At 36.9% G+C, this 23,747-nt stretch overlaps 1 protein-coding gene across 1 annotated transcript in view; it reads left to right on the forward strand.

The window, feature by feature from the left end:
• The window catches only part of TBCK (TBC1 domain containing kinase), a 267,622-nt gene that overhangs the window by 42,100 nt on the left and 201,775 nt on the right, over positions 1–23,747 (forward strand). Inside the window, exon 4 of the mRNA XM_036764745.1 lies at positions 22,334–22,448. Within this exon, the coding sequence (XP_036620640.1) occupies positions 22,334–22,448 (115 nt within the window). The remainder of the gene's footprint in view (positions 1–22,333; positions 22,449–23,747) is intronic.

Consider the following 23,747-nt stretch of genomic DNA (forward strand, 5'->3'; position numbering starts at 1 on the left):
GTCTCTTTCTAACACTTTGACCCCTTCTCTGGGCCTCAGTTTCCTAATTTGAAAATCCAGGGGTTGTCCCAGATGACGTCTAAGGTTCCTTTCAGCTCAAGATCTATGCACTTATGATTCTCTTGGCCTGCTCTAGCAACATAATGCAGTTGTTGTTCAGTCTTTTCAGTCATGTCCAAATTTTAGTGACCCCATTGGGAGTTTTCTTGGCAAAGATACTGGAGAGGTTTGCTATTCCTTCTCCAGCTCATTTTACAAATGAGAAAACTGAGGCAAACAGGGGTAAGTGACTCACTCAGGGTCCCACAGTAGTGTGGGAAGCTGGATTTGAACTCTGTTCTTCCTGACTGCAGACCCAACGTTTTATCCACTGTCTACTTAGCTGCCCAGCAACACACCATAGTTGACCTCAAAATGCCAGAACTCCAATAAGTGGTTCTTTAAGAGCCTTTGAAAGAATGCTGAAGAACAACTATTCAATAAACAAGCGCTTATTAAGTCTTTATTCTGTGCCTGGCACTCTGCTGAACAAACAATAAACATAGTATCTTTCCAATTCACTGGTGGTATGGTTTGTCCTCTGTAAAAAAGACGGCCTCTGAGCCCCCCTCTAGCTCTTGATCTATACTCCTGTGACCTTAATAGACAAAATCATTGAGAAAATATCTTTCTACTAAGATGATGGCTGACACTGTGCCTTAAGATTTCCAGTTTCCCACAAACATGTGAATAGATGTTTTTCCCCCCTTTTGGAAAGTAAAAGCAGGGTTTAGCTTTTAGATTTCATTAGTATAGAGAGCTCTTCATTAACGCAGCCTCCTGGGGAAGGTGCTCCAGGATGATTGTACCCTTTTAACATAGGCAAGAATGGAGTCTCATGATCAGTGACTTGCTTGTGGTCACATGGCTAGTAAAATGTCAGGCCGAATCTGAACAGAGATCTGTCCTAACTCCAGATCCATCACTGTACTCTGCTGTTAGCTCTCCCTCTTTAAAGTGAGCCACAATCTCTATAAGGAGGAAGAAATAGTCACATCATAAGAATTGAGTTTCAGACTATAATTACTATTTTAAGTCGTACCAGGTGCTGTACAGTGATACTGGGAGCCATGGAGCTGTAGAACTGTGCTGTGGAAAAAATGAGCTTATGGGACTTCAGCTCCTGCTTCCAAATTCCAAATTTTCATGATTTTCTGAGCTGGGTACTAGTGTCCAAAAAATACTGCCCGAGTCCTATGAGACTCTCTGTGGATCAGCCTTGAACCCAGAATGGCAAACTGTGGAAGAAGCAGGTATAGACAGCTTCAACAGTCACTTCAGGATTTACTCTTCTTGATCTGTGGCCCAATGAAAAGAGTCACAAATTCTGTCAGGCAGATTAACCAATAGATGTGGGATGGAAGAAACTCTAGCAGGTCCAAGGAATTAAATGGTAGAACAGGGATGCTGGTAATTACTGTTATTTAGTTACTATTTCTTTCTTCCTTGCTTCCTCTCCTGATTTTTTCTAGGAGGTAGTGCAGGAAAATCAAGATCTATTATTTGACTAAACTCTATAGCAACTAAATCTAGAAAGGATTTTTATCTAAGGACATGATATGAATAAAGGAGACCTTACTTGTATCAGCAGCTTTATTGTAATTTCATCCATGGAGTACACAAACATCTTTATAAGTTTTTTATATATAGTAAACACACACACACACACACACACATACACACACACACACACACACACACACACAAACACACACACACACCAAAAAACCCCAAAACAGTGAGTTGACTGACAAAGCCAGAGGGAAACTACCTTCCCCTTAGAATACACTCATTTCACTTCTTAGAAAATCTCAAGGGCAGGGGACAAGTCTCTAGAGTTTCCCAGCTTAATTCTGTACTAGAAATGTCTTAAAGGTAGAAGAGAATCCAAGTGGTTCTGAGGAAAGCCCCCTCAGGCAAAGTTATGAGAATTACATGCAGCCAATAAAATAAATAAGGATTTCAGTGTTTTATACAGTTTTATACTGAATGTTGTTTTTAATGTTTTTGTTTAACAATATTGCACCAAAATATTGATTTCAATATTGTTTTTCTTTGTGTGTAAGACAAGGGTAACTTTCCTTTTATGGCCAATTATGATGAAATTAACAATAATAATAATAACTAACATTGATATAGTCCTTACCATATGCCAGGCACTTTACAAATGGAATCTCATTTGTTCCTCAAAACACCCTGGAAAATAGGTGTCATTGTTATCCCCATTTTACAGATGAGGAAACTGAGGTAAGCAGTGGTTAAGTGACTTGCCCAAGGTCACACAGCTAGTGGGTGTCTGATACCAGCTCACTGAGCCACTTAGTTGCCAGAAGGAGATACAGTCAATGCAGGGCAGTTTTCAAAGTAACATGTGGAGTAACAGAACTCTATTCACTGTGCCATTTAACTGCATCTAGTAGAAAAGAATAGGATTTAATGAGGACTGCATAATTCTATTTCCTCATAATGGACCTGAGCACATCAGTTCTGTTGTTTACTGTTTTAGATTTTTAGCACCAGGTTAGTCCTGACCTTTTGAAGGAGTGATTTATGATGGTTATTCATAGCAACTGGCATTCTGCTTTCTCTGTGGAGCCTTATCAGCAAATATAATCATCTTATTATTGGAAATTATTAGAATTAGAAAATATTAGAAATATTACTAGAAAATATAATAATCTCTTACTTTATTCTATCCATGAAATTCCCATGATGCCTAGACACTATTCTAATGTAATATATGTATTTTATCTGCTTATTCTGCATTTACCTTGAGTTTATTCATGATTCCTATACTGTTAATCTGTCATATATCAATGTTTTTGATGTTCAATAGTTAACCTCTAGACACTGGCCCATTGAAAAATGTAAATGTAGATAACAATGATTTAAAAATCAGTGTTTGGGGTGGGGGGGGGCCTACTATTGCTCATTCTGATACCTTTAGAAAACAGCCTTTGAGCCCTGAATTTCATGTTCTAGAATGCTTCCCAGTTAGTTTATATGGGAGAATTTTCACTTGTGTTATCCGGCAGAGGCATTAGTTTTCAGAAGGCAAATGAGACTCCTCAAAGTCTGGGAATCTTTGTGGTGCTTTATTTCCTTGTAAAGTTTTATTTTCAAGTGAGTGTCTTTGACCACAGCCTTCGTAGTAAAATGTCCTACTTAGCTTGGCTATTAGAAGTATGAAGAGGAAATTGTTGCATTTGATTGTGGGCTGTAATCAAGTCAGGATAGAGAATGGCAGGCAAAAAAAAAAAACATTTGACACCCTTCTTGTGGGGAAAACTTTAGCCTTTTGGAGCTGAATTCAACTTAGCTGTCACTGCATATCAAGTTCATTTCCTCTGGAAGAGAGGTCACGGAAGATAATTTATATTTTGTTATGGTTTGGAGTCAGTGCAATGGTGCATAACCCATGTGATTTGTATGGTGAATTTATAATGGTTCAGACCTAAAGGACTTTCAGACTTCCTCATTAACATCTGATTTTTAATGGGAAGTTTATCTTAAATTTGATTCCTTACTTTAATTTGTTGCCTTTCCCCAACTGTCACCATTATATCCTGTTGCCTTTTCTTTTTACAGTTGTAATTTATTTGTGGAGGAAAGGTTTGAATTAACATCTGGTTTTCAAGCGCTTTCGGTATTTTGCCTAATCTTTCCATTTGGCAATTCCTAGGGCTTGAAACCTTGTCAGTTACAAAAGGTTGATAGCTCTAGCAAGGACATCACAGTACCTAACTTTATGCCTCTAGGCAGATCTGGGGCATAGAAAGGTTAAATGCCAATCCATTGAGTTGAGTCAGTGACTAAGTTGGGATTTAAAATCCTAAAACTTAACCTATACTCATCCACGTGGCTTGTTTATTGGGGAGGAGGGGGAAAGGATCTATGTCTGGTATTTGAAAAGTAAGCTTTATTGACGTCTTTTATTTTTATACCACAGTCATTTCCAGATATGTCCATCACAAATCAATAAACCTACTTCTTGTAACAGAAAAACTATTAAGCAAAACCAACTGACAGAATATGCAACATAATGGACCTACCACCCCCCACCTCGCTCCCAAATGACAGGAGATATGTTTCATTATCTGTTCTATGGAACAACTATTGATCATTGCAGTCACCCAGTTTGTATTTGTTTCAGTGTACTTTTCATTTTAATGTAATCATTATTATATTGTTTTCCTGGTTCTGCTCACTTCATGTGCATTAGTTCACACATGTCTTCCCAGGCTTTCCTGAATTCTTCATATTTATTTTTTCTCAAGGCACAGTAATATGGGCACATTGATATACCGTAGAGTGTTCACTCATTTTCCAACCAGAGCACAGTCATGTTGTTTCCAACTTTTTTCTGATACAAAAAAATATTGCTATGAGTGTTTCGGTACATTAATGACCATTCTGTCTTTGCTGGTGCTCTGTTAACTCACATTATCAGCAAGTAGAACACCAGCTTAGATCTTGGTAAAGAGTGCATGAAGGCTGGGTCTAACGAGATGACAAAATCATGTTAGAAAGACATTATTTATTATCTAAGCAGTCCCAGGCCCTCCTTAGTCATAAAAATTGGTCACAAATAGCAGTCACTTTGATGGCTAATTTCTTCCCTAAATTTCTGTGACCCCAAGAATTGTCATTTCTAACCATGGTTTACATAGTCTACCTTTTGTAGTCCATTCAATTTCATTTATTATAAGAATCTTTTGTTTAGGCAAATGCTGTAGATTAAAAATTGACCAATTTTAGCTTTAATTATTTGTATGCTATTTACCTAGTAGGTCAGATTAACAAAGGCAGCATGGTTCAGTGGAAGGAGTTCTGGATTTGGAATAGGAAGGCCTGAGTTCAAAATCTTGACTCTTCTAGCTGGTACCTGTGTGACTTTGGACAAATACCTTTACTTTCCTTGTCCATAAGTCCTCATAAAATGAGGAGATTGGACTAAAAGACCCTTCTAGCTCTACATCTATGATCCATGAGCTAATGAAGGGAACTGTCAGTTTTTTTTTCCTTTTTACTCTTTTAACGTGTGCTCATTCAATATAAAATAACTCAGAAGCAGGTTGGAATAAAAATCTGGCCCCGCATAGGTTACCATGGATATGTTTAATAGATGATATTTTAATCCTGCCTGGATTTGAACCATCCTCTTGGTTTCTAGATGCCACCACTTGTAGTGGTGATAAAAGAAAATGTATGTTTTTTGTTTTGTTTTGTTTTGTTTTTTTGGTAGATAATCTAAGAGGAAAAGATGATCAGTCATTGACTGTCAGCACCCTGGACAGGGGTATTGGGGAGGATAAAACTTGTGAGTTATTTCAGGATCATTCCAAATATAGCATTGAGCCCCTCTCATCTGAACTACAATGCTTCTTTTCCCACTGTGGGTTCAAGGGTGGAAGGGAGTGGTGATGACATGTGGTTTGGGGAATTTAAGGAGAAAGAAGAGTGGGCCTTCCGTTAATGAGTAGTTAGTGACTGCTCCTGTAGGGCCTTTTGTCTTTTTTAATAGTAGTTTCAGTTGCCTTCAGAAGACAACCTAGACTCACGGTGACTCAAGGCCTGTCTCCTTCATGAAGTTTTTTTCTTCCTAGTCCCATAGTACCACTGCCTTGCAAAACCACGATACTATTTATTTGGAAATATTCTGTATTAAGTACCTATGAACATACTTAATACTGTCCTTCTAGCCTCTTTCCCTCAGCCCCTTGACAATAAGGAACTCTCTCACTTTTGTATTGGTAAATGCTATTGACTGACTGATTGATTAATGAATATTTTCAAGAAATTTCCCTGCTCTGGAAGTGTCGCCGTGTGTCTTCTGTGGTTCAGCAACCCCTAGGAAGGTGGCCAGGGGAACTGTATGTGTTATAATGTTTAACCTTCTCAGGTGAATGATCAGCTAAGTGTTGGACTTGGAGTCAGGAAAACCTGAGTTCAAGTCTGGCCTCAGATACTTACTAGCTGGATGACCCTGGCCAGTTCACATAACCTCTGTTTGCCCCAGTTTCTTTTCTTGCTCAATGGGGATAATAATAGCACCAACCTTAGAGGGTTGTGAGGAAAACATGAGGTAACATACAAAGCATTTTGCAAACATTAAAGTGCTGTATAAATGCTTTTTGGTGGTGGTGGCGGTGGCGGTGGCGGCGATAGTAGTAGTAGCAGCAGTAGTAGCAGCAGAAAGCACACAGATACTAAAGGCCTATCTCAGTGACTCTTGTAGCAGTAACCTGAGCAATCATCAGCAATGCTGTGGATAGAAATATTTAGGAAGGGTTAAAGGCATTTTGTTTCTGCAGACTCTATGACTTTCTGGTTTGTACATAGTCCAGACAAATAAAAGAGAGAAGGTGCAGGTAAGCTGTTTGGGAACAAGAGTATTGAATCAATTAAATAATAGTAATAGCCAACATTTATATAATGTGTACCATATGCCAGGCAGTTTACAATTATTATCTCCTTTGATCTTCACAAAAGCCCTGGGAGTAGGTATTGTTATTATCCCCATTTTACAGCTGAGGAAACTGAGGCAAAGAGATTAAGTGAATTGCCCAGAGTCACACAGCTAGTCAGTTTCTGAGGCCAGATTTTAATTCTTCCTGACTCCAGGCCTCAAACTCTATCCATTGTACCACTTAACAATTAGCAACACAAAGGTGTTATTAGTCTCTGTAGTTGGAGTTTCCAGGACCTTTGTGGTGCTTGTTTATAAAGCCTCTCTTCTGGGCACTTAATAAATGCTTATTGACTGACTAACTGACCGTAGTGCTTCAGTCTAGTGAGTACTTAGAGTATAGTCAGAAGCTATAGGAAACAGGGTCAACTTAGAATAAGGTCAAAATCTTTGATCCAGAGGGAAACGCCTGTTAAGAAGTACAAATAAAATATGGGGCAGAAAATTAAGCTCCCTCCGCCATGCTTATCCGAAGGGTCAAGTTACCTTGCCATCCCTCCCTACACACACATGCACACACACACACATTCACTCGCACACTCACACACACACATGTGCAGAAGGCCTAGATACTTTTAGGTAACTGATGATATTTCTAGGAGATATTCAGATAGTGATGGATGTACTCTTGATCTAAGGAAGAAAATACCCAAGAATGCTGCCCTCTTCTGTTGACTGTATACATTTGGGAGTGCATGGAATGATAAAAAGGAGGCCCTTTAAATTTCTAAGAATTAAAGCCAAGGATGAGTGGAAGGCAGCCTGCCCCACAATTTTTACATGAATACCTTGATCTACTCTTTGGTCTTCCTAATGCACCTGCAAACTTTGAACATCTCATTACTGAAGAGTAAATGGTTCTTTTTTGCTGATGTGTCCTGGCTAACTTGGTTGACATTCAGAATGTTTTTCTCATTTGAGTAAGAATATCTCTCATAGGTTTATAAAGTACTACTGTGTCATGATTTATTATTGTAATCCTAAAAGAAGCATATGTTCCCTTAAAGCCAGGTGAGTTTCCAGATTCTTGAGCCCAAAAAGCCTGAGTTCTGCCATCACTTTAGGGTCCTCCTTGCTTCCTTAAGGGTAATGAACTTCTGGCAATTTATGGCAGAGTACTCAACCCTCAGTAAATGATTATGCCCTATCTGGAGGCTCTGTAGCTGTTGTAGCTGCCTTTTTTACCCACCTCACCCCCACCTCCCAGCTGATCATGCTTTCCCTCTTCATATTACCTTCATTTACTTGTTTACGTATTATATGTATCCAGTATACGTACACATATATATATATATATGTTACACACACACATACATATATAATATATATATTTTTTCCTTTTATCCCCACCACTTAGAAAAGTGCCTGGAGCAAGTCACTTAATCCCAATTGCCCAGCCCTCCCCCCGCAAAAAAAAATTATTAAAAAAAAAAGAAAAGTACCTGGAATGTAGTTCATGTTTATTATGTACTTGTTGACTAATTGACTTTAAAAGGTCAACCAGAGCCACATGAACCTCTGGCATTTAGGAAGGATATGGTGGCATTGCTGAAATTTTTTAGGAGACATCCCTGATAGGAGAATGTCCTTTTTCTTTTCCCCCAGGGCACCAACTCCTGGGAAAGAGGACAAAAAAGAGGTTTCTGTGATTCTGTTTTCCCTCCCCCAGAGCACATTGTATGTTGTGGATATAAGGTTGCCTCCCTGTTTCCCATTATTCTTCTCCTAGGTATTTCAATATTGGGAGAGGCCAGGATCCTAAGGCTTTATTGAGAGTGCCAGAGGTACATCTCTGACAGAGTACCTTTTTGAACCCCCTAACCTCCTTCCTCTTCAATCTTAGGGGTACTTTTAAAATGGCAGATGAAACACTGACAGTTTTATTCCGTACACTGAAATCCTTTCCTTCCTGCTCACACCAGTTGCTGTCAATTACCTAGTAGTAAAAATAAACCCAGTGATGTCGACGTTCTATTTGTATATGTAGAATTGAAAAGCCTACATCATGATGTATGTGTGTGTATAAAACTTACAGAAATGTGTTTTTAAATTAAATTAAAACAAATAATTAAATGAAAACAGTATGCATGAACTTTGATTGAATTAGCCAACAATTAAGTGCCTTCTCTTTACAGAGTACTGTGCTAGGCCCTGGTGGGTAGATAGAAACTCATTTTAGAAATGAGCAAACGGAGGTACAATGAATTGAAATGCTTATCCAAGCATAGCAAATCAGTGACAGATCCTGCTGGCTTCATATCTAAACCTCAAACCACTAGACTATGCTTTCCATATGTATTTTGATCTTATCAAATTAATTTTATGCTGAGGAAGGAAAGTTATCTAGTATTCAAGTTGGAAAGCTAATTTCCCAACTTTTTGTAGTCCTTTGAGAATTAGCTACATTCCACATTTAAAGCTTTGAACCTCGGTTATTTTGGAGTGAGATCTCAGTAGTAAATTTTCTTAGTCTCACAACTCTGAAGACAGATGGATTGATTTTCCTTAGGCTACTATGTCTAAGTAATAAAAAGAAATTGTCTTTGAGTAACTGTTAATCCCACAATACATGCTCCAAAATATCTATTAGTCACAATTAAACTTTTTTTTCTTTGTTTGCCATCCATGAATACATATAGATAGATACATAGTTTTTCTGATTAAATGCTTTGCACAACAGTGAAATTTGAAAGGTCAGGAATGAATTAAAACAGTATACTGTGTAGTAATGTGTTCAAAGATCAATAACAAAAATAATATTCTTAAAATAATCATCTTAGCCTTTCAGCAAAAAGGACTCCATTGAACATTCTGAATTTTAAAACTTTAAAATGCTTTTGTTATCTTTTTTGATTTTTAACACCAGAAAGGCTTGGAGAAAAATTATGACAAAATGGTTTACTAAAATTTTAGAGGAAATAGTGGAAGCAAAATTATACTTATGTTACCTTGACCAGTTAGAAAAGATAATGATTTTAATATTTCTCTAAAGCAAGAGGCAGCCTGGCAGAGCATATAGAGAACTGGTCTTGAAGCCAATAAGACCTGGATTCAAGTCATGCCTCTGATATATACTGGTTATATGATCCTGGGCAAGTCATAATCTCCTAGTGCTCTGGTCTCTAACGACTAAGTTTGAGAGAAAGTGACATCCTACATTACTAGAGGAAATTTCTTTGCCTAGTTATTCCCTCTGCTTATCAAGTCAGCAGTCCATTTTCTGGCCCTTTTAAAAGTTAGTAGACTAGCGGTACATCTGACTAGGAGTCACACAGACATCAGTCCTTCACTGAAAATACCTTGTCTCAAACTCCTGGAATTAAATCTGGGAATCATTAGAAATCTTGTACCATTTGATCACAGTTATATTGAGGTGTTAGGTAAGGAGAAATCTGATCTCAATGATAACCAGAGCCAACACCATTTTAAAATTATCAGAGCATTACTAAGCAGCAGATAACTTTGTATACTTCCCAGCTCTCATGTTTTCCAGAATCAAACAGTAGCTAAGTAGTTCTCATCTCTCTTTCTTCTACTTAAAAATTTCACCTCAGGCAGATACCAAGTATGGAAAGTTTTAGACCAAAGGGAACGTTTTTGAGTGAGTGATCAGGTTTTATAAGGTGAAAGAACATCTTGAATGTGTACAACATGGAAGTGTACTTCCTCCCTGGATTGCTAACTTTATGGATGTTTTGGCTTGTAGACTGGAACTAAGAAATGTCACAGACCTGTTTGAGGGAGGAGTTTGTGTGGCTTCAGTTACCATGTATGCAAGGAATTTGGGGCTCTAAATATACATTTCCATCCCTGGAGTCTCATCTCTCTCCTTCTAAGTCTCTTTCTTGCAATTTGAAGACATCTCTAGATTTCCTGCCAGCACTTAAGATATCTGACTGCTGTGTTCCTAACTGAAGAAGTCTACTTCTCGACTCTGCCACCAGTTCTCTCCCGGCTCAGGAGCTGTCATTTCAGTAAACAAAAGCAAAAATTTTTTTAAAGTATATTTGTAGCTGATTAGTCACTTTGAGTTTGTGCTTAGTTTGAGTGAGATGACCGAGTTTTTAAGCAGGCCTTAGCATTCAATGAATAGTCTGTGCCAGTGTATGGAGAGATATCTGCTATTGACTTAGCCATTTGTCTGTGATGTATGATGTATTTGTATTGCAAGCATTGAATTCATAAAGGGTACAAGAAGTTATGAAAGAGACAGTGGTTATATGATCCTTACCCTTGAAAACTTTATAATATAATTGAGGGAGAGAGAGAAGCCATATGTGGAAAGAACTTTAAAACATGCACAGTGGAAACATTTGTCAAATTCCTGTATGATGAGTACCATTTCCACAAAAAGTTCTGGCAATTAATGTGTATTTATTGATACCTCTTTTTTGCTTATCTTGCTCTAGACACTTTTAATTATTCAGGTCAAGCATAATAATGATATATCACATTTGTATAATTGCGTATTTTCCAAATCATATTCCTATTCATTATCTCTTAGGGTACAAAAAAATCACACAGTTTTTAGACTGTTAATTTTAACTTAATTGTTGGTAATATAAATGTGAGATCTGCCACAGGGTTTCTTATCCCAGGGACTATGAACTTGGTTTGTTTGTTTGTTTTTTTTGATAGGTGTATTTCAGTGAAATTGCTTTCCTTTGTACATATTTTAATATATTCATTTTAAAACATTGTTCTGAGAAGCAGTCTGTAGGCTCAACTATACTGCTAAAGAAATTCATAGTGATGTGCCAGCTCACACTGGCTCAGGAGAGCTGATGGCTAAATTTTCATTGTGAGCATTTACACTTTGAAAAATAGAGAAATGCTACAAATCAGGGCTTTGTTGCTTTGTTGATTGTCTTGACTTTAGAAAGTCATGAAGAAAATGTTTAGAATGGAACAAAACTTAAAGTGTATTTGAGGACATTTTTCCCCCGAAGAGCCTTGTTGTTACCAGGCCATCCTTGATTAAGACTCCTGCCCTAGAGGAACTGAATTATATTAATCATATAACTCTTGTTATAAACAAAACTAGAGCAAAGCTCCATCAAATGGAAGAGAGGCTCACAGGTTCTCCTTAGAGAGGGAAAGAAAGGATTTAGCTGAGTTGGATTTATCATGTACACGAAGGCAACAAGAAACTTCTTTTCATGAGACATATGGTCTTCTTGTAGTTCAGTGTTGATTAGATTTGCAAAAATACCACCATGAAAATAAATGCAGCTTATGTACTAACATGTTACAGAGTTTGAAGAGGTAATGAATGTCTATGAAGAACTGTATAAGACCCCCCAATTTAAATCAATTTATACTTGAATATTGAATGACTTCGTGCAAAGGTGGTTGTTTATATCTGAGGAAGGTAAGAAATGTATTAGAAAATATGGATCAGGAATAAGGAATGATTATTGTAGATTACACAGAAGTCTCATAAATACTTCCTTCAAGAAAAAATCAGGAGACACGGTGAGCACTGAATAACATCACGAAAATGAAACAGATTATATTTTAACAGACAGGAAATGACTCATTGCTGATGTAAAGGGTTATTCTCGAATCTGCTATCTGTGAAGAAGAGTCAAAATGAGAAAATATGTGGCATGCAAATAAAACATTTAAATATGTTATTGATGATGAAAAGTCAGGAATAATCAGAAGAAAAAGCATAGAGCCTTCAATAGTTTTATACAGAAATTTAACCAAGGTAAATCAGTCACCATAAGAAAGAGGCCAAAAGAACCTAAAAATTGCCCTAATCATCAAACTCTTAACTCACATGCCCAAAGGAAAGATAAAATAGCCATGGTCAACACTAATTTAGAATATAAACTCATATGTTAAATCTTATGGAGAAGATTGGTGGATAATTATGAGAAATATTGTTTCACAAATAAGTGAGAAATATTGGAGGGCAAAAATAGTTTAGAGAAAGCTTGATGAAAGTCCCAACTTAGCTAAGTTACCGAGAGAAAGGAGATCATCCACCATGAGAAAAGGTCTTCAGACATTTTTATACCAATTTGTTTTTCACCATCACAGACAGCAGAGCTACCACATTTGGACACTAATATCACCATCCAGGGTATGCTAACAGAAGAAGTAGACATGGGTACTTAAGAGAATGAAGACAGGAAAAGCAGTGTGATTAGACGAATGGTACACAGAGGAAATCTGTGTGGGAGGCAGTGTACACTGTGAGAACATTGTAGGACTGACCGATAAGTATCCAAAGGAGAAGACATAAGGGCTGTGGAACCCCTTTTGGATGGACCTTATTGATATTGAGGGAAGAAAAGGCAAGAGAATGTCAACAACTGCTGATATGCCTGCCTTTCCACCTGTATAAATATAAATAAATAAAAATTCCACCTGATGAGAATAATCCACAGAAATATTGAAGGCTTTTTCAATAAGGATGTTAGGGATCAAACGGAGCCTCACAAATGATATTTTATCCATGTTATAGCGAACTACATCTTTATATACTGGACTTTATATTTGTTGATTATTTTCTTTTAAACAGCATTTGACTCAGTAAAACAAAGTGAATCACTCGCTAATTTAAGCCTCTTTTTCCAACTAGAAGTTTTCCATTCATACAACAAAATTATTCCAGATTACTTGAAAGCTGTAACAACAAAGATAACCTTGTTCAGTGACTCTCTGATCTTTAATTATACCAGGTAAGGCATCAAATAAGGCCTCTAAAGGTGTTCTTCATTCTCAGACAGGAGATTCAGCATAGAGTCCAAGTTGAAGAGGGATTCCCTATGGAATTCCTCTTCCTATCAGCAACCCCCAGTGGCGGATGGCAAATTTCATCCTATCTGTACCGTCACAACACTCTTCTTAAAGGCCACTGGCTGGAACTTGCCATGATATTTCTTGCAAAAGATATCTCGCCTCAGGTCCAGCTAATCATGTAAAAAAGGAGTGTTAGCGTTTTACAGTTTCCTGATTGTGTTAGCTTTTAATGGAACTGTTTGGGGATAGTTTTGAAATGAGACTGGAGTTCATTCATTACAACACGAAATGTTTTTAAAATGCAAGAACTGAGATATTCTATTGAATTTCATTTGAGTAATGATTGATCCAAATATCATAGGTAACATTATAGCTGTGTAGCATGATAGATTGGACAATGCAATAGACATGGAACCTGGAGACCCAGGTTAGTCTCCACTCTAACACTTATTGATTGTGTTACTTAACCTGTCACCTAATCTCTCTGAGACTCAGTTTTCTCATCTGTAAGTGAATAGTATATAGCTGGAGAAAACATCTTTATATACATAAAGATGTTCTCTTTCTGCATATATACATATACATGTATATGTGTGTGTGTATCTCTGACTCTTTGTGACTCTGTGAACCATACTGTCCATAAGATTTTCATGGCAAAGATACTAGAGTAGTTCTCCATTTCCTTCTCCAGTGGATTAAGACAAACAAAGGTTAAGTGACTTGCCCAGGGTCACACAGCTAGTACATGTCTGAGGGCAGATTTGATCTCTGATCTTCCTGACTCCAGGCCCAGTGCTTTATTTGCTGAGCCACCTCATTGCCTCCATATTTGTGTTTATGTCTTTGTGTCTTTATATGGAATTGGCCGCTGTTGGCCCCATTCCCAAAACTGAGTGTTCTTTTTTGCACTGTTATTCCTTTAGTGGCAAAGAATCCCACTTAGCTACATATACAATCTTTGTCCAAACTATTTGGTGACTGTTTCTAAGATACTGACTGGGACTGGGTTGAATTCTGTGGTTATGGAACAGTTTTTCTCTGTGTGAAGCTAACTGGTTCATACAGGTATTAAACCCACAACCTTGGCCTCATTAGCAGCATGCTTTAACCAGCTAAACTAACCAGCTACAGATGAGTTAGGGATAGACAAATAGGAAACATATGGTGTAAATTTCCTTTGAAATGCATCTGGAAAAGGCTTGACAAAATATATTTGGGATTGTACTAACCGAAAATATTTGAAAAAGTCATTAAGATGTGTTCAGATCCCAAATGCAAATGGGTTGGGTTATGCCTAGAAACCATGCACGGTTATGGTCTCTCTTCTTTCTTTGGAGGGTTTTTTTTAATAGTATTCTTATTTTCCCAAGGGCTTTGTTTTTTCTTTTGTGCTCTTTCATTCTTACCAATATAATGTTTCTGTGATTTGTGGAGCAGAAGACAGGCAAGTATTGGCTGACTCCATCCCACTGAGATATCTAGATGCAGAGGAAATCCATTTTCTGTGCAAAAAGAAAACTTGGTAAACCATAGCAGCTTGAGATTTCACTATAGCCTATAAGAAATGAGTGGTGAGGGTCTGTGTGCTTATTTCTTACTTTTTTTTCTGTTCTTCCCACTTCTAGTTGCTGTCATTCCTGTCTGGGTACATATCACTGTACTGTCTTGCGTATGTTTCTATAATATATGTGACATTTTTGCTTTGTTTCATCAGAATGTGATCTTATTAGCCACGTTAGACATAAAAAAGTTGTATGCCATACTAGGTGGGATCGGGATTAGATTTCTTCTGTTCGTCCCTGCAGAGAATACCTAGAAGGAGAAGGGTCTTTGAAATCTAAAAGAGGTTCATTCAGTCACATAAAACTTTTTAATGATTTGAGGCATCCAAAAATGGAATAGGAGGCCTTCCAGCAGAAGTTTCATGACCTCTTGTCAGGGAGGTAATGGCGACAATTACTTTTCAGATATGGCTTGGACTAGAAGTCTGCTTAATAAATCCTTTCCAACTCTAGATGTTGTGCTCCCAGATCTAACCCAATTCTTAACAATTACAAAGGTGAAGCCTTTCTTGTTTGTTTTTTAAGTTTAAAAATTACTTTGTCCATCCTACATTAAGCATATAACATATTTATTACTTTCTTTCACTTTTAATATTTTATTGATTTTTTTTTAACTTCACGGTTAAACTGAAACTGTAGAATCCTCCCTTGAAACAAATAAAAACAGATAAACAAAACCAAACATGCTTACAACATCATGTCAAGGAGGTTGTAGGTAAATGTTTAACAACCAGTTCTCTGAGGCAAAATGTATATATGACACACTTTTAAGTTTACTCTGTATCATCATCATTTTCTCCATCACTTCTATAAGTCAAGACAATCAACAAAACAGTAAATCAGTCCTTGATTTGTAGAGTTTATCAATTTCTGACATGTAAATGCTCACACTAAAATTTTAGCAATCAACTCTCCTGAGCCAGTATAAGCTGGCTTTAATCACCCCATTGACTGTGTCTGATATCTCACGTAGCTTTCTGCACTCATAGCCCATCACTTCTCTACTGGAAGGAAGGAAGCGCATTTCCTCATCTGGAATCAAGATTGGACATTACATTAATCTGAATTCCAACATCCTTTAGCGTTGATTTGCCTTTACATTTCTGTGGTTATTGTGCATACTATTTTATTCATTCTGTATCACTTCACAGAAGTATTCTTGTTTTTGTATTTGTTGCTTCTTTCAGAGCAATAACATCCAGTTATATTCATATAGACCACTGTTTGTTCCACTGTTCTCCAATGGACATGAATTTTGTTTCCTGGTTTTTTGTTTTTTTGCTGTGGTGAAGAGTTCTGCTATAAATATTTTGTTTTCATTGGAATGTTTCCTTCTGTTTTTGATCTCCTTGAAATATATTCAGTAGGCATATTTCTGGGCCAGGAGCATGAACAACTTTCTCATTTTTTTTTAATGATCTTATTTTTTCTTTTCTGTATGTTGAATCTTCCTTTCCCACTCAGGCTGAAAATGCAGTGGCCCCTTGTGGACCTTATTCCACTATTCATGGCAGCTTTGATCTGCTATTTCCAAACTGGGTTGATTTTCCCCTTCTTAGGCAGCCTGATACTCTTCAAATGTTTTCCCCACGTATACCCCCCACACTCTCACCAGCATTTACTATATTTGTGCTGGATCAGTATGACCCACTACAGCTCAGAATTTCTGAGCTGGAGCTGTCCACCAACCTCAGCTTCCCCAGTAGCAAGGATTACAGCCTTGTGCCACCATTCCTGGTAATTCCATTTGTTTTTTTCAGAATGGTTGGACTAAATCTGTATTAGTGTTCCTGTCTTCCAACATTGACTTCATCCAGCATTGACTATTTATATAATCTTTTGTCATCTTTCCCAATTTGAGGGGTAGTGAAGTACATTTACCCTCTCCACTTTTCTATATTATGTAAAGTCACTAGTTTGAGAGAAAATAACAGACTTTGAAAAATGAAAGGGCATAAGATCTAAAGATTTATCTACTTTAAACCCTGCTTCAATGAATGGAATTGATCGTTAAATCTATTTTAGGTAAACAGGCACTAGTAATATTTGTCACTGAGAAGAAAAATGAAATGTGTCCTAACTTCATATATTGAGTTGTTTGTGATATTTATACGTATACCAATGCATTGGAATCATATGTAATTTTTATGTATCCATTTTTAAAATAAATGATTCATATCCCTTTTGTCTGCAGTTATTTCTATTTTGACCTTAAGCTGATGAGCAAAACCTCACAGTCTCATGTTTTGGTTTTTCCAGAATAGTTTAATAAGAAAAAAATCCGAAGTTGACTTTAAAAGCCTTGTGATGCTATTCTCACAGCATTCACCCTTACTGAATTGGTGTGCTGCTGAGGTCCTCTAGTGTCACTGTGGAATATTACCTTTAGTTTTAAGGAACACATGGATCCCTGAGGATTTACTTTGAAGTTGATTATTTTAATTCCCAAACTAAAATAGAAGCTTTGGAACTTCACATGTGTGTACAGGTTTTTTGCCTTATTTTGTTTTGGTTGTTTATAAACAATATAAAACTTAAAGTATGTTTTTATTTTTCAAAGAGAGTATATGATTTGTATGGTTTTCAACAAACGTATTAAACATTATGTATTAGGTATGGTCTGTACGTATTTGTCAATATAACCTTGTTTTCCCCTGCTCCGATACCTGTCACGCTATCTCCACCATAACTGGTAGCTTAAAAATCCCATATTAAGTTTTGTTTGCATGTCTGGTATTTTGCCATTTATACAGTTGATTTATCCTTTGAGGATGTTTATGAAAACAGATTTAGTTCTGTTTATACCATCATTTGTTTCATATACACTCTCTCTAGTTTAATCTGATGTAGGAGGCCATGCAATATAGAAGAAACCATTTTGTGGATAAACATGGTTTCCAGGACTTTTTTTTTAAACTGTATACTTCATAAATAGAATTTCAGAGTTCATTTTTTAAAACTCTGATTAGGAACAAAAGAACAATGGCAGCAAGGTGATGAAATTGAGACAGAGAACTTAAAATTAACATCCCACAACTAGTTAGTAAGAGGTCTAATAAAGAGATCTAACAAGAGATCTAATAAAAATATCCTTATAACCAAAAGATAACTAAGCTCCAGTCAGCATTCCAGCATGACAAAAGCATTTTGAAAGTCCCAAGTAGTTCTTAAAATTATTATTATATGGGCTTTAACCTAAAGCCAAATGTTGCCTATCTCCCTTTCCCTTTTTGTTATTGAGCGTTTGATCATCTCATTGACAGATCACTAGAAAAGGGACAGGTATAAGAAAAGTTAATAACATTTAACAGTTAATTTTGTGATCTGTTAACATTCTAACAGTTTCTTCAAGCTAATGAGAAATTTGAGAATTTTTCAATAGATTTTATTTATTTCTATTCTTTATTGCTGCAGATAGTTGAGTTGCTTATAGAAAATAAAATGAGTTAAATGAAATGAGAACTTAATGAAAAACTGAGTTGGCTATCTGCCCATGAAAATGAATTCATTTATTCAAGTCACAGTGTTTTATTCATAAGAACAACATTGCAAGGCTCTCCAAACAACTTTTAAGACAAAAAGACATCAGCCAAGTCAGTTTATATTTTATGTAAGTGAGGAACGATGATGACTTTTTAATTTTATAGTGGGATAAATATTGAGAATTCCCAAAAACTTGTTTTTAATCACTCACTAAGATGACTCTCATCAAAACACCTTGAAATTGGAGAAAAAAACATTGGATCTGATGTCAGAAGTCTTGAGTTTAAGTCCTGGTTCTGCAGTTCACCAGCCTGGTGTCCTGGGGCAGTTCTTTTCTGGGCTCTGTCATCTGTTAGTCCACAGTTATTTTCTCTATTTTACCGTGGATAAAACTGAGGCGAACAGTGGCTAAGTGACTAGTTATACAACTAGTAATTGCCCGAGGTGGGACTCGAACTCAGGTCTTCCTGACTACAAGTCTAGGCTCCAGGTTGCTAGTGGAGCAAGGTGAACAGCTGTGAGAAACAGTAGCGTGGTAAAATGTATAAGATTTAATAACTGATTTTATTTTGGAGAGGGATGAGGGGAGGGAAGAGTCAAGAATGGCTCTGGGGTAGTAAACTTAGAAAATTTAGAAGAAATTAAGAAGTCTGGAGTTGTAGGTGCAGGGAGAAGGTTAAAGAATGTTTTGAATGGGTTCATTTTGAGATGTTTGTGGGACAGGACGTCCAGAAGGAGATTTCAAGTGGGGGAAGTTCAAATTAAATTATGTAAGCCATGTGTGAGAGGATATTTGGGGCCTAGGATTGGAGGGAGGTAACTGTGTAGGGAGATTTGAGCCTTCTCTGGAAGCTGTTTCTTCTTTTCATATCTTAGCTGCTCCTTCACTCCTGACCCAAAAGTGCTCACAAGTTCCAATTTTGTTTTCTTTTTTTCCTTCACATGGAAACAGCAGGAAGCTAATGGCATAGGAGTGGGAAATGGCCCCAGTAAATGGGTTATTTGTAAATCAGTGTTCATGTTTAAGGACAGCGTCTTCATATGCAGTAAAAGACAGTGATTCTAATTGAGTGGTGGGATTGGAAGTGAAATTTCAAAGAGTGAAGGGGGACTTTTCAGTTAAAATGATGAGCATATTAAAGGGAGCATGGCCTCTCATATATACTTTGAAACACACAAATGCCAAACTGAAGAACAACAGTTTGGAAAATCACACAAGAAAAGAAAAATTAAATGAAGTTTTAAAAAATCAGTAAATTGGAATATCGGTACAATTAAAAAGTACTTTAAAGCAATTGAACCAGTTAAAGTGCCAGAAGCAAAGCAGATGGAAAAAGAAGCCATGCAAGACATCTTGAAATAACATCTTCAAATGACTAAATTCAAAGAAACTGGAGAGGAGTTGAATTAGAGAGAAAGATCATAAGATCAAATAAGAGCTTAAAATAATAAATAATGTGAGAAAGGCTCAAATTAAGAAGTGCTCTTCCCTCTGACCCGCAAATCAAGAGGAAAAAAAATAGAGCTAGTGACTAAATATGGAGACTATAATAATAATAACAATTAGCTCTTGTGTAATACTTGAAGATTCACAAAGAGCTTGACACCTACTAATTAGCAAGATACTAATGAAGAAAACAAAATTTTAGGCAGCAAACCTCTACTGGGTGAAACATTGGCACAGACAAATCATTTAATCATTGGAATTGGAAAACATATAAAATCAAATGACCTGCCTGGAGAATAAAGTACTTTATAATAATTTCAAATGGTTTGATATCTCAGAAAAGTTAAAAGAACAAAAAAGGTTTTGAACATAGAAATTTAGGAAATGAACAAAACAAACTTCACAGAACTAGCAAGAAAAAAGTTGCAATGAATTAATAGGAAGAATCCATTAGACCCTGACAAGGAAGAACTCAAGATTCAATTCCTCTAGAAATATTATAAGAGACATTTGGTGGCTCATTGCATGGAGTGCTGGGCCTGGAGATAAGAAGACCCGAGTGCAAATATGGCTTCAAACACTTGCCAGGTGTGTGATCCTGGGCAAATCACTTAACCTCAGTTTGCCTTAAGAAAGAAAAATGAAATGGCAAACCACCCCGGTATCTTTGCAAAGAAAATCCCGTGGACAGTATGGTCCAGGGGATCATGAAAGGTCAGACATGACTTGACCAACTGAACACCACACCAATAGAAACATTATAGTGAAATTCCTACCTTATGGGAAAAATTACTTCAAGTCACCAAAAGAAACACAGAAATTATTTACCAAGGAATATTAATCAAGAAGATGGTGAACTTCTCAATGGAAGAGACAGATAAATGGAATACAACATGTATAAAAATAGGAAGTGTAGGCCACAGACCTAGATGTGCTATTTGAGGGCAGGAACTACGTTACTTTTTATTTTTGTAAGTCTGATGCCCACAATAGTTTAGTGGTGTGCACTTAGTAAACATATACTGAATGTTTGTCAGATTGAATTGTCTTCAAATTAAATACCTATTATCATAGGGCAATGGTTCCTTGTCTTTTTGAGCATGAGGACCATTTTTTTATGTAAAAAAATCCCATATGACCTTTGTTATTCTATTGGTATCTATTGATTAAGAAAATTTAATGAAGATTTAAAAAACCCTGTGAATGTACCAATATGTTTAAATTAATTTTTATTTTTTAATCATATAAATGTACATTTGAAAAATAGTACTGTCTGTATTTATGGACTATATTCAATCCACTGGAGATATATTTGTTTATTATATTCTGTCACATTGCATATTTCATTGGTGCTAAGGATAAAAAAGATATTAGCGCACATGTGGATTTCAAGACCACGGCCCCAAAGGGTAGGAGCTGCTGCTCTGGAAGAAGACCTTTTTCTGTCTCAATCCATTGCTTTAGAGCTAGAATTTCTACCCATAGCCTCAGTAAAAGTTAATAGTTTAATCATTTTAATATTCCCAGAAGCTTGAGAACTCCATTTAATTTGGCATTTTCATTTACTTCATTGTTATGAACCATTTTTTGTAATAAGATTCTGTGCAAAAACAGCATTAGTGGGCAAGGATTAGAAGCAGAGAAAATTTACCTGATGAATAATTGAAGCAACTAGTAGGGGCTAACTTCTGTATAGCAGATATCAAGTATAATCAGAATTTTTGTAAAGAGAAATCCAAGCCAGCCAGGCTAATATGCACCTTATTCTGAGAAATGCTGAAGTATATAGCTTAAATGTTTAGCTCCTTGAAAATTAAGCTCATCTCAATGGTGAATGAATCATGAGGACCTATAAGGCGGGAAACAAGTATGTATTAAATGTCTGCTGTGTGCTAGACTGTGTTAAGCATTGGGGATACAAATACAAGTAACAAGAAGGACAGTTCCTGCCCTCAAGAAGCTTCCATTTCTATGAGGAAAGACAGCATATAAAATGGATTTGAAAAGAGAGTGGAGAAGGACGTACCCACAGTAGGGTATAATGGACAGGTCCAGAGAGTCAGAAGCACAGACTGGAGTGAAATGAAGCATGACTAGCTTGAGCACATGCCCAAAATGGAAACCCTAGAAGGAACTCTCCACTAGGAGAAACAGATCAACATGTGTGTGAGTTGGGGGGTCAGGGTGGGAAGGGAAAGGGAACGTTCCAGATGTTGAGAAGGTCACAGGCAGATGTTCCAAGGTGAGAAGGCAGTTGAAGCATGGCGGTATCCAAAGTCAGAAGCATTGCCAAGAAGGGAATGCAACAGTTCAAACTTTTGGCAGAATCAGTGGTTGCATAACCAGGAAACCACAAAATATATATTATGAGATTGTGTAAAAGTATCTAATTTTCATACAAGGAAAGTGCAACAGGTCTCCCCACAGGCTTTTGTGATCCAAAAAAAAAAAAAAAAGACTTGTGCCTTAGAACAGCTTTAACAGAAAAGTGCGGCATTCCCTGGAGTCCTTCCTTCATTCTTTAAAGTAAGGTCTCCATCAGTCTGACTCATGTGGTGTGTTTTATTTGTTCTTTTGTAGCCCTTTGAAAGTGTTATGCATTGCATTTGAGGTCCTCCAGGGGTTGCAATATATGAACCAACATGGAATGGTCCATCGAGCTCTGTCCCCTCACAACATTCTGTTGGATCAAGAGGTAATGTTGGGGGGAGAAGTGGGAAGTGGGGGGGGCGAGAGAGAGAGAGAGAGAGAGAGAGAGAGAAAGAGAGAGAATGAATGAAAATGAGGGACATTGATACAGTGTTATAAAAGTTTACAAAATCCTTTCCATGCGTCATCTCATTTGAGCCTCACAACAGCCCTGTCAGGCAAGCATGAGAAATATAATCTCTATTTTTATAGATAACGAAAGAGGCTCAGAAAATTTAGGGGACTTGTCCACAGTCACACAGCTGATACACGTAACATGTGAGCCAAGCTCTACCTGACCCCCAGGTCCCGCACTCTCTCCACACACACCATGCTTCCACAGAAGATGTTTGTTTTATCTTAGAGATTCCAAGAATCAGTGCCCCTTAATCTGTGTTTGGCAGTAAGAAATTATCACAAGAATCTTTAGGTTGCGCAGCCCCCAGTTCCCATAGATATAAAAATAATAGCGAGGTGATTTCTTACATCATTTATAAATTATATAAAGTCACTTATATTTATCCTTTTTTAAGTGCCTATTATCCAGGGATCCGGGTCCATTCCTGGGTCCATTTCTCTGTAATGAATGAAATGATGCCCTTTCCCCACTTTTTGGAAGCATATTTATTTAGATGGTCTCCTTGACTATTTGTTCCACTGCTAAGGAAAATTAGAGTTTAAGAACTCTGTTTTGTGTATTCATTTAGTTTTCCTTCCTGAGATCTCAGGATTTCTTTTAAATTTTTTCAGTAGTGTGCTTCTTTACTTGGAAATTATATGGGGGATTACTGATCTGTCAGACGTCCTCTCCAAGGGCAGGAAGGTAATATTTACAGGAGCAGTTGTAATTTTGTTCAGTGTGACTAGCATCTGAGAACAGTTGTTGGCAAGGCCCCCCTTGAGAATTTAGTTGAGAAGTAATAGTAATAGAAAAGTGGTCCTGCCATTTTTCTTTGTTTTCTGCCTCTCCTCTTCATGTCTCATGCACATAAGCCTGTTGTTAGAAGGTGCATAACAAAGAACAATGTTAGCAACTTTCGATTTTCTTAGAGTGAAATTGAATTTTTTTCCTTTTATAAACTAAATTTGTACTATTAGCTTTTTAAAAAATTCTATCCATATTTCCCCATAAACTCTTCCCTCCTTCCAGAGGGCTGTCCTTAGGTAGAATTGTTTTAGTCACTTGTATTCATTTAAAAATTCAAGTGACTTGCTAAAACATTCAAAACCATAGTACTGAAAAGGAAGTGACAATGATTATTATAAAAGTCTTAAAAAGATAAAAATACCAAAGGAAAACTTTAAG

The sequence above is a fragment of the Trichosurus vulpecula genome, chromosome 6 (assembly GCF_011100635.1).
Source record: "Trichosurus vulpecula isolate mTriVul1 chromosome 6, mTriVul1.pri, whole genome shotgun sequence".
In the NCBI taxonomy this organism is placed as follows: Eukaryota; Metazoa; Chordata; class Mammalia; order Diprotodontia; family Phalangeridae; genus Trichosurus; species Trichosurus vulpecula.